Here is a 16,033-nt window from a genome sequence, read left to right as displayed (position 1 = left end):
TGGGCCAATACACATGGTTAGCAGATGTTATTGGTCCAATACACATGGTTAGCAGATGTTATTGGTCCAATACACATGGTTAGCAGATTGGTCACATACACATGGTTAGCAGATGTTATTGGTCACATACACATGGTTAGCAGATGTTATTGGTCACATACACATGGTTAGCAGATGTTATTGGTCCAATACACATGGTTGGCAGATGTTATTGGGCCAATACACATGGTTAGCAGATTGGTCACATACACATGGTTAGCAGATGTTATTGGTCACATACACATGGTTAGCAGATGTTATTGGTCACATATACATGGTTAGCAGATGTTATTGGTCCAATACACATGGTTGGCAGATGTTATTGGGCCAATACACATGGTTAGCAGATTGGTCACATACACATGGTTAGCAGATGTTATTGGTCACATACACATGGTTAGCAGATGATATTTGTCACATACACAGATGTCATTGGTCACATACACATGGTTAGCAGATGTTATTGGTCACATACACATGGTTAGCAGATGATATTTGTCACATACACAGATGTCATTGGTCACATACACATGGTTAGCAGATTGATCACATACACATGGTTAGCAGATGTTATTGGTCACATACACATGGTTAGCAGATGATATTTGTCACATACACAGATGTCATTGGTCACATACACATGGTTAGCAGATGTTATTGCAAGTGTAGAGATATTCTTATACGACAGTGCAGCAGAATGTAACAGGTAATACAGTATCTAACAATTCCACAACAAAACCTAAAACAGACACATTCTAGTAAAGAAATGGGATGAGAATATATAAGTATAAAATATATAGAGGGCAGGTAGTTTGCCCCCAATGATGCGTTGTGCAGACCGTACCACCCTCTGGAGAGCCCTGCGGTTGTGGATGGTACAGTTGCCGTACCAGGCGGTGATACAGCCCGACAGAATGCTCTCAATTGTGCACCTGTAAAAATTTGTGAGGGTTTTGGTGATAAGTCAGGAAGTCCAGGACCCAGTTGCACAGGGTGGGGTCAAGACCCAGGGTCTCAAGCTTAATGATGAGTTTGGAGGGTACTATGGTGTTGAATACTGAGCTGTAGTCAATGAACAACATTCTTACATAGGTATTCCTCTTGTCCAGGTGGAATAGGGCAGTGTGATGGCGATTGCATCATCTGTGGACCTATTGGGGTTGTAAGCACATTTAAGTGGGTCTAGGATAACAGGTAGGGTGGAGGTTATGATCCTGGACTAGTCTCTCAAAGCACTTCATGATGACAGAAGTGAGTGCTACAGGGCAATTGTCATTTTGTTCAGTTACCTTAGCTTTCCTGGGAATAGGAACAATGGTGGCCATCTTGAAGCATGTGGGGACAGCAGACTGGAATAGGAATTGATTGAATATGTGAATATGTCTGTAAACACACCAGCCAGCTGGTCTGCGCATGCTCTTACTCACGTCAGCCATGGAGAAGGAGAGCCCACAGTCTTTGGTAGCGGGCTGTGTTGGTGGCACTTTATTGTCCCCAAAGCATGCAAAGAAGTTGTTTAATTTGTCTGGGAGCAAGGCGTCAATGTTCGCGATGGGGCTGGTTTTCTTTTTGGAATCTGTGATTGTCTGTAGACCCTGCCACATTCGTCTCTTGTTTGAGCCGTTGATTTGCGATTCCAGTTTGTCTCTACACTGATACTTTGCTTGTTTGATTGCCTTATGGAGGGAATAACTACACTGTTTGTATTTGGTCATGTTTCCAGTTGCCTTGCCATGATTAAATGCGGTGGTACGTTCTTTCAGTTTTGCGTGAATGCTGCCATCAATCCACGGTTTCTGTTTAGGGAAGGTTTTAATAGTCACAGTAGGTACAACATCTCCTATACACTTCCTTATAAACTTGCTCACCGCGTATATGTCAATGTTATTGTCTGAGGCTACCCGGAACATACAGTATCCCAGTCCACTTGATCGAAGCAATCTTAAAGCGTGGAATCCGATTGGTCAGACCAGCGTTGGATAGACCTAAGCACCGGCGCTTTCTGTTTTAGTTTCTGCCTATAGGAGGGGAGCAACAAGATGGAGTCATGGTCAGATTTGCCAAAAGGAGGGTGGGGGGGAGGGCCTTGTATGCATTGTGGAAGTTAGAGTAGCAGTGGTCAAGTGTGTTACTCGCTTGTGTACTGCAATCGATATGCTGATAAAATTGAGGTAGCCTTGTTCTCAGATTAGCTTAGTTAAAATCCCTTGCTACAATAAATGCAGCCTCAGGATATATGGTTTCCAGTGTGCATAAAGATACCAAGACAGCCTTGATGGCCATCTTGGTATCCGCTTGCGCGGGGGGATACACATGGCTGTGACAATAACCGAGGAGAGTTCACCTTGGGAGATAATACGGTCGGCATTTGATTGTGAGGAATTCTAGGTCAGGTGAACAAAAGACTTGAGTTCTTGTATGTTGTTACAATTACACCATGAATCGTTAATCTTGAAACATACACACCCTCCCATCTTCTTAACAGAGACATGTTTGTTCCTGTCTGCGCGATGCACTGAAAATCCCGTTGGTTGTACGGATTCCGACAGCATGTTCCCAGCTAGCCATGTTTCTGTGAAACAGAGTATGTTACACTCTCCCGGATATCTCTTTGGAAAGCAACTCTGGCCTTAATTTTGTTGACTTTGTTAGCTAGGGACTGGACATTAGCAAGTAATATACTCAGAAGCGGTGGGTGGTGTGCGAGCATCCGAAGCCTAGAAGACCGCTCCGGCACCCTCTCCTCCGACGGTGTTGTTTTGAGTCGCCGTCTGGAATCAGTTCAAATGCCCTGGGACGTGCAGACAAAGGATCCGCTTTCGGAAAGTCGTATTCCTGGTCGTAGGGCTGGTTGTGCTGGTAAGTTGATGTCTCTCTGATATCCAATAGTTCTTCTCGGCTGTATGTAAGAACACTTAAGGTTTTCTGGGCTAACAATGTAAGAAATAATACATTAAAAAAACAAAATACTGCATAGTTTCCTAAGGACTTGAAGTGAAGCTTCCATCTTTATTGGCGCCATCTTGCCATCTCTATGAACCACAACAAATACGTTTTACACACAAGTGGCCTCTGATGTTATGTGGACAGGTAGTGCTTTGTTATGGTGTTATCTTTCAACCTTGATAGCAAGGCACACAGGTTTAGTCATGACTCTCTTAGGAGAAACGCACACTCAAGCAAAACACACACATACACTGCTCTAACACTTTATCTCAAATCTCAACCAAACAAAATCCCTCTCTATCCCTCTCAACCCCCTCTATACCAGACCACTGTATCTGTATCAGCTAAGCTACAACCAACCCCCATCCCCTGACATCAAGCGCACGCTAGCACGCACACACACACACACACCAGCTCGCCTTTCAGTTTCCCTTTCACTGACCCCCTCCTGGTGTGACCTGTGATGAGGTTGGTGCTCTACAGAGCCTCAGGGAGGGCTAGGGTCAGAAGAGACAACAGGAGAGGAGGGAGGGAGGGATGAGGAAGGAAAAAGGACACAGGTAGAAGGTGTCCTCATAATATATCAGTATCAATTCAACTACCAATAACATTGTTGTTGTACATTTATGATTTGAAAGTTTCGATTTGGAGACTTTGAAAATGTTCCGTGGAATTTATTGTGCTTAGAATTTCTCAATAGACTTGAATAGAAATGGGATCAATCTTGGTCCAACTATGGATCAAATAAGCGTGACTCAACGCATGCACTGAGTTTGTCCCTTTTCAAACAATCAATCCCTTTTCAAAATTTCCTTTCCATTCCCAACCACTAATCTAATACCTAAACCCCCAGAGAAGACTGACTGGATGACAGTGCACCAGGCAAGACAAGACAGGGACGTGTACTGTGTTTAACAACACGGGGTATCATTTCTAATGATTTAGTATCGGGGATAATGCTCTAGTCCCCTAATGCTCCAGCTGTTGCCTCTTAAATTCTTTACAGTAACCAGGATGAGATGAGGCCTTCTCTAGGAAGAGACGGCATGAGACACAGTATTATTTTGACCCACAACACGGGGTCGCCGGAGAAGAGAGGGAGATAGCGAGAGAGAAGAGATCACTGTTTCCAAAGAGAACACCCCTGGATATATGAATGCCTGAGCAGTAATTTGAACGGGCTTGTCATCATCCACCACCACAGCAGCTCTGTGTTTGTTCAGTAGAGAAAAGGGAAAGAAGAAAATAAAACTTTGATCCGTGTACAATTTCATCTCCTGACTTTGGGTAGCCTGTCTGCACAGACCCCTAGCTGACTGTCAGCCCGTAAAAATATAGTAGGACTGCGGTTGAAATAGGAGTCCATAATATACTCCGCATATGCAGCATACTGTACACATACAGTACGCATGCTGACATGCACACATGCACAGCCACACACTTGCTGGCACGTAGAGTACAAACACACACACTCGTGATCCTCCTTCCATAGATTTCATACCAGCAAGGTCTAGAAGGGAAGAAAAACAACTCTTCCATGGACCGACAATGAGATTTGGGGCCTCTGACAACAGCATGAGAGAAAGGAGACAGAGAAGAAAGAAAAAAAAATGTCCAAGCATCGACTTGATATCTGTTTCTCAGATCTGGAGTAAAGCCGAGGCTCAAGTAATCTCAGCTTTCCCACAAACATGAAAGGAATGTTTTTTTCTTCTTTCTTTTACGATCTGCAGGGAAAAGCTGGCATGGTCAGAAAGCCAAAGGAGCCGAGAAAAAAAAAAGAAGAGAGATGGAGCAATAGATCTGAGTTAGTGTGAATTTTCACATTACTACGTCCAGGGCCCATTCACATCCAGTAAAGGGGACCAGGGAGCAGAGTGAGATTGCCAAGGGGTTGGTGTGGAGAGGAAGATGGGGAAGTGGCGTTTGCGGTTGGACAGGGTTCGCTTTACTAGAGGATCCACTAGACTAGCCAGACACCGGTTGGTTGGTAAGGAATCATAAAGTTCCATGTCAACACAGCCCAGGTCTGCCTTTCCCATCCCCTGTGTTATAATGCACTATATGTGTATCATATCATTGTAAATACACTACGGCGTTGTGTGTGTGTGCCTCATAGAAAGTGTTACCGTTCCATTAACCGGCCAGACACATGTTGGAGGAATTTATACATGGGGGTGCTCCATGTCAACTGAAGACCCGGTCTGGTCTGCCTTTCCCATCTCTTACCCTTTCAGCAGTATGGCCAAAGCCCAGCTTGAGGGGATGCCTGAGAGGGGCTTGTATGAGGCCTTCTGTTTCCACCTGGCTAGTTAAAGATATTTTTGTGACCCAATACGGCTACACTTGTCGGTGTTATCTTTCGATCTTAACTAACTATGTATGTACAGCTTGAGTCCTTAGCTCCTGGGTAACACTTAGTACGTTATAAGATCGCTTTGTTTGGCATTGTTAGCCCTTGGTCAGGATACTGAACACGTTCCAGAGAGTTTGCAATTGTACAATTGCACTATGGTTGCTGTCTCCATCTTGGGAGTACAGGGTTGCCAGTTCAGTGATAATAGAGCTAACTACCCACCTCTGCTGCTACAATATCAACTAACAAGTAATTGTATTCACAGTTGTTCCCCCCCAACCCACAGTCATTCAGATCAGTCTACCAACACAAGCGAGAGGAGACATTTATGAAACAATGAATCATTGCCATATAATGAGTAGTGGTTGACTGAGGTTTCCCCTAATTCACAGGATATTTGTCTAAACTCTCCAGGGGACCATTTTACCTTCTAGACCCCTTTAGTTGCTCCCTGTCGAGGAGCACACACACACACACACACACACACACACACACACACACACACACACACACACACACACACACACACACACACACACACACACACACACACACACACACACACACACACACACACACACACACACACACACACACACACGCCAGACTCAATTGTGATTGCTTGCTTTTGTTCGATCATCAAGTGCAGGTTGTGTGTGAGTGAACAGGGCCCATGTGTGTGCCTGTGTGTGCGTGACTGCATGCGTACATGCATTTGTGTGTGTGTGCATGCTAGCGTGTGTGTGTAAACAAGGCCTGCTGGGTGTGTGTGTGTGTGTGTGTGTGTGTGTGTGTGTGTGTGTGTGTGTGTGTGTGTGTGTGTGTGTGTGTGTGTGTGTGTGTGTGTGTGTGTGTGTGTGTGTGTGTGTGTGTGTGTGTGTGTGTGTGTGTGTGTGTGTGTGTGTGTGTGTGTGAACGAGGGCTTGCAGGGCCAGAGGGTGTGTGTGTTTGCACTCCATCTGCGTTATTGCTCAACACTGACAAGAGTTTGGAAGTCTGTCCAGGGGAACTGAACTGCTAACAGGAAGCTTCTGTAACACTTAAAACCAGCCCTGCTATTCCACCCATGGCTACTGTGATTAGCAACAATGATGCTCATGGGAATTGGAGTTCAATCACTAACGAGTCATTGAAAGGTTTATTAAAACACTTCCATGTTCCGGAATAGTCTGGCCACTGTGCGTCTGCCTCTGCTCCGGCTTGCCCTTCGGGGTCAAGACCAGGTTACTGTAAATGCACGTTGTGACAACTGTACCATGTATTCCATGTGTACCCCGGTACATACAACTAATACCACTTGAAACTGCCGATGTAAAATGGGCTTTATGAATACATTTGATTGATTGATTGATTGATATGTATTCCACTCCTGCCGTGATATGTAAAAACATGCCACCTAATGAAATGTTTTAGCAGAAAGGACATGTGACTGTGGTGCTGAAAGGCCACTAGAAACATATGTTTGGGGCCATTTTTGGGGCCATGGGTACTTTGGGCTTGATGTCTGTCTGTGTAGGATATCTTTACTCAAGGACGTGTTTGCTTTAGTGGCCAACTAGATACATATACAGTATCAATGGCCCCTAACCACGCGACAGACATTTACACTTGGCTGTCAACTCTGGGCAGAGTTAAACTGTTTTTTTTGTCCATGCCACAGCTGTGTGTGCACCAGGAGGCTTCGAAGTGTCTGCTGCCGGTGCACTTTCAGGAGGCCTTTGTTGAAAACACACAAAAAGTTCCATAAGGAACACCAGATTGCTATATATATAGGAAGCATGTTGACTGACTGACAAAAACTCCCTGCGACACCATTATCACATGAAGAAACACTTCTAGAACTCGTCCGCACCACTTCCCAAATCTCCAGTTAGACGTGAAGAGCCGGAAATGACAACCATATCAGACATCTGGGCCAGTTTTTCTCCACGCTAGTTGTGCTAGAGGACCGAAGTGCCATGTCGATGCCGAGAGGGGAAAGAGGAGAGGACAGAAGTGCCATGTCGATGCCGAGAGGGGAAAGAGGAGAGGACAGAAGAGATGTCAGAGGATACAGGGACGGCAGGTAGGCAAGTGGTTAGAGTGTTGGGCCAGTAATCAAAAGGTTGCTGGATTGAATCCCCGAGCTGACAAGGTAAAAATCTGTCGTTCTGCCCCTGAACAAGGCAGTTAACCCACTGTTCCCCGGTAGGCCGTCATTGTAAATAAGAATTTGTTCTTAAGTGACTTGCCTTGTTAAATGTAAAAACAATTGAAATACCTGAACTAACTTCCACCACTTTAGCTCTTAGACTGTGTCCCAAATGGCACCCTATTCCCTATGTAACCGGTGTGAAATGGTAAGCCGGGTGCACACTAATAGCGCTTTGATTGATGACTTCACTTGCTCTGAGACCTTGAAGTAGTTGTTTCCGTGGCTTTTGTGGAGCGATAGGTGACAGTGCTTTGAGGGTGACTGTTGTCAAGGTGTGCAGAGGGTCCCTGGTTCGAGCCCAGATAGGGGCGAGGAGAGGGAGGGAAGGCAGAACTGTTACACCTATATAGTGCACTATGGCCCGTGGTCAAATGTAGTGCACTACAGTAGATAGGGAATAGGGTGTCATTTGGGACTTTACCTTTATTCTTCTGTTCTGGATGAGGGCCTTTGTTTCACTCTTACTAGAACGCAGGCCCTTCTTTTCTCTCTGTTTACCATTATGTCAGACTAGAAAAGATGGAGGATGCATTAGCAGAGAAGTGAATGTATCTAGGGTAGTGGTACCCTTACAAAATAACATGTGAGAAGAAACACATCTGGTTTTCGGACCTGTTTATTTTTAACATGTTTATTTTTCATCTTCGTCTGGTCTCCCATCCCATCCCTGCTTAGCTTCAGAGGCTTCAGAGGCAAACTAGCAGTGGGATGCAGGGTGCTACAGTATGCTGCTTGAATAAATGTTCCAAAAAGGCAGCGAAAGCAAAGGCCAGGCGAACATAACCGAAGATAGGGAAAACTGCAGGAAAGAGGGAGGCGTTTTATTTATCAGAAATGTTTCACAAAAAAACATTTTGAAATGATTTCCTTGCAATATTTGGTTTTGCAATCAATACTTTTGGGGTTATGTTTGGCTTTCAATATCATTATTAGTCTTTTTGTTTGCCATACTAACAATTTTGTTCTCGACGTCAGATGTTTTTCTTGATAATTATGGCACAAAAGTACCTCACTCACTAGAGGATTACATCACATAATAAAACACTATTACTCTCTTACACCATTATTCCCTGCCACAGTTTCAGTAAAGAGCTGAGGGATGGGGATGGGGCTGGAGAAATGCAAACCCCTCTCAAATCTATAGACAACGCTGGATGCAAGGACTGACCATCCATGATATCAAAATGATAATTTTAACCATGTGTTTAGTGGTTGTTCCTATTTACTTTCTTTACAAACATTGGGGTAAAACAAGATTATATTTGGGGTTCTGATGGGGTACGACAGTTGAATGAAGCTCATGAGACATTTATACGTTACATTCTTCAATAATAAACACATATCATTCATTTACAAGTCCAAAAATGGATGTAGCAACTAAGGATTGCAGAACTACAGTATGTCACCCTTTGAACGTAATCCATTAACATTATTTCAACCCCACATTTGAATCTGAAATTCCACAATGTGAAAGTTAAATGTTTTACAGTTAAACTGCTAATTTACTTTTCACGTGATTGTTTTTCACATGTTAAACTTGCAATTCGACATGTTTAAATGAGATTTTCACGTGGAGTTTTCTTAAATGTGAAATGGCAAATGTGATTTTCACATTTTTAACACGTGAAACTGCAAATTGCACACGTGACAATGCAATTCACATGTGAGGTGAAAACATGTCGTTCTCCTCACATGTGAAAAGGTGGTGTCAACGCAAAATGTATACATGTGAAAATTATAGTTTCACGTGTGAAATGTAAGCTCAACATGTGAAAGGAACGTGCCATGAAATCCAATATTGTATAACAAACAAATGGAGAAATTACAGAGGGAAAGGTTACAGGTGTTGCATCTGACCCTGCCTTCACAGACTGGTTGAACTATCATGAGTAGGGTGGACGAAAATGTAATCTCTCAGTATGGAATAGTGTAAAACTGTCACTCTACCACCCTTTGTACCCCACTGGGTTGGATACAGTGCCTTGCGAAAGTATTCATCCCCCTTGGCATTTTTCCTATTTTCTTGCATTACAACCTGTAATTTAAATAGATTTTTATTTTGGATTTCACATAATGGACATACACAAAATAGTCCAAATTGGTGAAGTGAAATGCAAAAAATATCTTGTTTCAAATAATTCAAACAAATGTAAAAAGAGAAAAGTGGCGCGTGCAAATATATTCACCCCCTTTTCTCTGAAGCCCCTAAATAAGATCTGGTGCAACTAATTACCTTCAAAAGTCACATAATTAGTTCAATGAAGTCCACCTGTGTGCCATCTAAGTGTCACAGAAACTGTCACATGATGTCAGTATATATACACGTGTTCTGAAAGGCCCCAGAGTCTGCAACACCACTAGGCGAAGGGGCACCACCAAGCAAGCAGCGCCATGAAGACCAAGGAGCTCTCCAAACAGGTCAGGGACAAAGTTGTGGAGAAGTACAGATCAGGGTTGGGTTATAAAAAAATATACGAAACTTTGAACATCCCACGGAACACCATTACATCATTATTAAAAAATGGAAAGAATATGGCACCACAACAAACCTGCCAAGATAGGGCCACCCACCAAAACTCATGGACCAGGCAAGGAGGGCGTTAATAAGAGAGTCAACAAAGAGACCAAAGATAACCCTGAAGGAGCTGCAAAGCTCCACAGCGGAGATTGGAGTATCTGTCCATAGGACCACTTTAAGCCGTACACTCCACAGAGCTGGGCTTTATGGAAGAGTGGCCAGAAAAAAGCCATTGCTTAAAGAAAAAAATAAGCAAACACGTTTGGTATTCGCCAAAAGGCATGCGCGAGACTCCCCAAACATATGGAAGTAGGTACTCTGATCAGATGAGACTATAATTTCGATTTTTGGCCATAAAGGAAAACACTATGTCTTGCGCAAATGTAACAACTCTCATCACCCCGAGAACATCATCCCCACAGTGAAGCATGGTGGTGGCAGCATCATGCTGTGGGGATGTTTTTCATTGGCAGGGACTGGGAAACTGATCAGAATTGAAGGAATGATGGATGGTGCTTAATACACTGACATTTTCGAGGGAAACCTTTTTCATTCTTCAAGAGATTTGAGAATGGGACGGAGGTTCACGTTCCAGCAGGACAATGGCAATAAGCATTCTGCTAAAGCAACACTCGAGTGGTTTGGCCTAGTCAAAGCCCAGGCCTCAATCCACTTGAGAATCTTTGGTGTGACTTAAAGATTGCTGTACACCAGCAGAACCCATCCAACTGAAGGAGCTGGAGCAGTTTTGCCCAAAAATCCAGTAGCTATATGTGCCAAGCTTATAGAGACATACCCCAAGAGACTTGCAGCTGTAATTGCTGCAAAAGGTGGCTGTACAAAGTATTGACTTTGGGGAGATGAATAGATATGCATGCTTAAGTTGACATTTTTTTGGTCTTATTTCTTGTTTCACAATAAAAAAAAATATTGTGGTAGGCATGTTGTGAAAATCAAATGATACAAACCCCCAAAAATAAATTGTATTTCCAGGTTGTAACATTTTCAACACTTGTCAGGGATAACACAATAAAGTCAAGGACAAAATCAAATCAAATCAAATCTTATTTGTCACATGATTCGTAGACAACAGTTGTAGACTAACAGTGAAATGCTTACAATTTCCAACAATGAAGAGTTAAACATAATTATTATATATATATTTATCTTATCTAAATAGTGACTCAAGGAATAAATACACAGTGAGTAACAAATAAAATGGCTATGTACTATAGGCTATGTACAGTATATAGGGAGTAGAAAATGACATGGCTATATACTGTATTTAGGTAGTAGAAAAGAACATGGCCATATACAGTATATAGGGAGTAGAAAATAACATGGCTATATACAGGGAGTACCAGTACCGAGTCGATATGCTGGGGTACGAGGTCATTGAGGTAGCTATGTACTATACATATAGGTATAGGTAAAAAGTGACTAGGCAACAGGATAGATAATAGACAGTAGCAGCAGTGTGTGTGTGTGTGTGCGTGTGTGTGTGGCTGTGCGTGTGTGTGTGTGTGTGGCTGTGTGTGTGTGGCTGTGTGTGTGTGGCTGTGTGTGTGTGGCTGTGTGTGTGTGGCTGTGTGTGTGTGGCTGTGTGTTTAGAGTCCTGTGTGTTTGCATAGAGTCAATGCAAGAGAGTTAGTGTAAAAAAGGGTCAATGCAGGTAGTCCAGGTAGCCAGTTGATTATATATTTAGCAGTCTTGTTTAGAAATCTTGTGACTTGGGGGTAGAAGCTGTTCAGGGTCCTGTTGGTTCCAGATTTAGTGCATTGATACCACTTGCCATGCAGTAGCAAAGAGAATCGTCTTTGGCTTGGGGGGTTGGAGTATTTGACCATTTTTTTCCTTCCTCTGACACCACCTGTAATAGAGGTCCTGGATGGCAGTGAGCTTGGCTCCAGTGATGTGCTGTGTCGTACGCACTACCCTCTGTAGCGCCTTGTGGTCGGATGCCAAGTGGTACCAAGCCAGTCAAGATGCTCCTGATGGTGCAGCCGTAAAACTTTTTGAGGATCTGAGAGCTCGTACCAAATCTTTTCAGCCACCTGAGGGGGAAGAGTCGCTGTCAAGCCCCCTTCACAAACTGTGTTGGTGTGTTTGGACCATGATTGTTCCTTGGTAATGTGGACACCGAGGAACTTGAAGCTCTCAACCCACTCTACTACAGCCCTGTTGATGTGAATGGGGGCATGCTCGGCCCTCCGTTTCCCGTAGTCAACGATCAGCTCCTTTGTCTTACTGACGTTGAGGGAGATGTTGTTGTCCTGCCACCACACTGCCAGATCACTGACCTCCTCCCTATAGGCTGTCTCATCATCGTAGGTGATCAGGCCTACCACTGTTGTGTCGTCTGCAAACTTAATGATGGTGTTGGAGACATGCGCAGCCATGCAGTCGTGGGTGAACAGGGAGTACAGGAGGGGACTAAGCACACACCCCTGAGGGGCCCCTGGGTTGAAGGTCAGTGTGGAGGATATGTTGTTGCCTACCCTCACCACCTGGTGGCATCCCGTCAAGAAGTCCAGGATCCAGTTGCAGAGGCAAGTTTTCAGTCCCAGGGACATATATACTGAACAAAAACAATGTAAAGTGTTGGTCCCATGTTTCATGAGCTGAAATAAAAAATCCCAGAAACGTTCCATAAGCACAAAAAGCTTATTTCTCTCAAATGTTGTGCACAAATTTGTTTATATATCCCTATTAGTGAGTATTTCTCCTTTGCCAAGATAATCCATCCACCTGACGGGTGTGGCATATCAAGAAGCTGATTAAACAGCATGATCATTACACAGGTGCACCTTGTGCTGGGGACAATAAAAGGCCCCTCTAAAATGTGCAGTTTTGTCATACAACACAATGCTCAAGATTTGATGGAGTGTGCTATTGGCATGCTGACTGCAGGAATGTCCACCACAGCTGTTGGCAGAAAATGTCATGTTATTTTCTCTACCATATGCCCCCTCCAAATTTGTTTTAGAGAATTTGTCTGTATGTCCAACTGGCCTCACAACCGCAGACCACATGATCTAATCTAAGACCAGCCACCTGGACAGCTGATGAAACTGAGGAGTATTTCTGTGTACCTTAAAGCTCTTTTGTGGGGGGAAAACTCATTCTGAATGGCTGGGCCTAGCTCCCCAGTGGCTGGACCTGGCTCCCAAGTGGGTGGACCTATGCCCTCTCAGGCCCACCCATGAGTGCACCCCTAACCAGACATGTGAATTCCTTAGATTAGGGCCTAATTTATTTATTTCAATTGACTAATTTCCTAATCTGAATTGTAACTCAGTAAAATCATTGAAATTGTCTCATGTTGCATTTTATATTTTTGTTAAGTGGAGATTCAGACTTGGAAAATGGTTATATGGTTCAGTCATCAGCCAGCTTTTGACATTCTTTTAAAAATCAAAGTATAGTTTGTTCCACTCAGCACGCCGGTATATCTTACTGGATAGACTCTTACATTTGAAACAGTCTAAATAATAGTGTCAGGCACTGGTATAGCAGCAGATGCTGGTTTGGATTCTATACAGTATCTGATGGTCTGTCATTACTTTGGCTTTATTATGACCTGCTGGAATCTGGAACTAATCATCTGTATGGAAGGGAATGTTTCAGGAAACGATTACATGTGCACATTCATTGTCTCTGAGCGGGTGCTGGATGTATATATATATATTTTTTGTTGTTAAAATAATACATTTCAAAAATAAAAGGTGAAATGTGACTCATATAATGCTTTCTCTTATGTGTTTCTCAAGTCGGTGTCTAGCTCAATAGCACTTATGGTAAAGCGCTAGTGATGGGAGGCTTTTCAGTTTGAATCCAGGGTGGTGTACACACACTGCTGTTGTGCCCGGAGCAAGGCACTTAAACCCCACTGAAGCTGTATGGAGAAATAAATAGATAAGTGTGTACAATTAGAAAGCGTGTAATTAGCCCTGGGATGAAAGCATCTGTCATCTGACGGATTAGTATGTGTCCTTGTTATGTGACAGGGGAACAAGGGAAATGCTGGAGGAATTTGTAAGGAGTGTTTCTCCTTAAAGCACAATTGCGGTGTGTGCGTGCATGTGTACATACTGTACGTACATGTGTGTGCACGTTGTAACTGCTATTGTTAATGCAGTAAAGGACAATGTATTGTGTGTGTGTGTGTGTTATTTACGCCACGTGTGCGATCTCTCTCCAGAGCTGTACGCAGGGTGAGGACAGGCTGACCATCCTGTGTACCACTCCCTCCCTGAAGGACCTGGGCCTGCAGCCTCCTGTGGTCACCAAGGTGGCGTTCGTCCTGGATGGTTTCACCGCGCCCCAGTTTGACCTGCTGTATGTAGAGGACCCTCGCTTCGAGGACTTCCAGAGACCCACCGTCACATCCAAAGGCAACAAGAGCATCCTGGAGATTAAGGTGAGACGTGTCAGACCGGCACCTTTTTGTTCCCTAGTTGAGTTTCTATTGATCTCCTGAATCGTCTGAGTTTAAGGGGAATTGACAATATTAATGTTGAGGTCCTTTCTCCCACATCCACATTCCCCCCTTGTCCCTTACCCCACCACCACCTCTCCATGCAGGGCTCTATGCTTACCTTTTTGACAAGGAACACGTGTTTGCCTAAGTTGACAAATGTACAGTGGACTGCACACAAAGAAATGTGAGAGCAACAAATGATGAATATTTGAGATAATAAAGCACAGAAGAATATGAAGGAGGATATGCAAGCGAAAGAGTCACACTGTAAAGCCCTGCCATGATGATAATGATGAAAGCTGGGGTCAGTGCAACTACCAATGCATCCATTCAGGAAATGAATTAAAATGGGAGAATTCCTATTTTAAAACAAATGGCGCTTACAGTTTCTCTTCTGGACGAAAGTTTCAGTTGATCTCCTGAATTGAAATGGAATTGAGCCCTGATTGTAGCTTGTTGTACTTTGCCCTCCTCGACACCCTTCCACTGACTCACCCTCGCCCGTCTGAGGTGGGAAGGAAACAATACTGGGGGCGAGGGGTTTGTATACTGAAAGAAAACAGGAAAAAAAGAGTCCCGTTTCCCATCGCTCACCCCCTACATTTCCCTCACTCACTCCTCCGATCCCTCTCCTCTGTGTATTCTCTCCATCTCACTGCATTGTCTCAGGTTCCTGAGGTCAAAGCCCTTGACATATTAATGGCGTGTTTCAAATGGGCAACCTAATTTTTCTGGGTAGAAAACGTTGTTGTTGTTTTTTTACAATGAAAACAATTATAGCTTTCTTTCTTTTACTGAGGCGGCCCCGATGGTTAGTGACAGCTGTGTGGAACAGGTCTCACAGGATCCTGGGTCGGCTTTTTTCCCAGGCATGACCTTGGCCCCATGGCTTAATCCAGCCCCTGCCCCTCCTTTCCCTCTCAGTAACCTCCCAACCCCCATCTAGGTCCCAGATGAGCTCCCATGAGCCCCCATTACCCCAGGGACACCCAAGGCCCTGGGTTGCACTGTTATAGAGTACATTTGGGGCCATCTGATATCTTTGCCCCAAAATGTCCGCCAATCAGTAAAGGCTACTGATAATGTTATTAGTCTTGGCTGGTGTAGAGCTCTTATCTCTACAGATCGTTCCATGGGAGGGTAACAAGCATCTTAGCCCAGATTAGCGCCACACACTCTGTTTGTTTGGATAGACTGTTTAATGCCTGGCAGAAATTGTATAGTTATTCTCTCTATGGGATATGTTGCTTTCAATGACTCGTAAACACACATTAAATGTTACACACAACCTCAGAGTACAGACATGAGATGACACGTGTTCAGATGAGAGATTGTACATATTATGCAATATGCTCTGTACATGTGAAAATACTGTTGATATTAGAGTTTGTTATTGTCTCAGTGTCCATGTGTGCGTATGCAGGGGGGTTGTGGGGTTGTGAAACAAGGACCTTTTCCCTCGTGGGGACATTTCCCACATCCCCACGAGGACAAAGGCTA

At 43.9% G+C, this 16,033-nt stretch overlaps 1 protein-coding gene across 1 annotated transcript in view; it reads left to right on the top strand.

The window, feature by feature from the left end:
* LOC124003963 (hepatocyte growth factor receptor-like) overlaps nt 1–16,033 on the top strand; it is a 71,285-nt gene that overhangs the window by 36,077 nt on the left and 19,175 nt on the right. Inside the window, 1 exon segment of the mRNA XM_046312664.1 lies at nt 14,255–14,473. Within this exon segment, the coding sequence (XP_046168620.1) occupies nt 14,255–14,473 (219 nt within the window).

The sequence above is a fragment of the Oncorhynchus gorbuscha genome, linkage group LG02, assembly GCF_021184085.1.
Source record: "Oncorhynchus gorbuscha isolate QuinsamMale2020 ecotype Even-year linkage group LG02, OgorEven_v1.0, whole genome shotgun sequence".
Taxonomy (NCBI): Eukaryota; Metazoa; Chordata; class Actinopteri; order Salmoniformes; family Salmonidae; genus Oncorhynchus; species Oncorhynchus gorbuscha.
The sequence above is the reverse complement of the archived record's forward strand: the minus strand, read 5'-3'. Positions and strand labels throughout refer to the sequence as shown.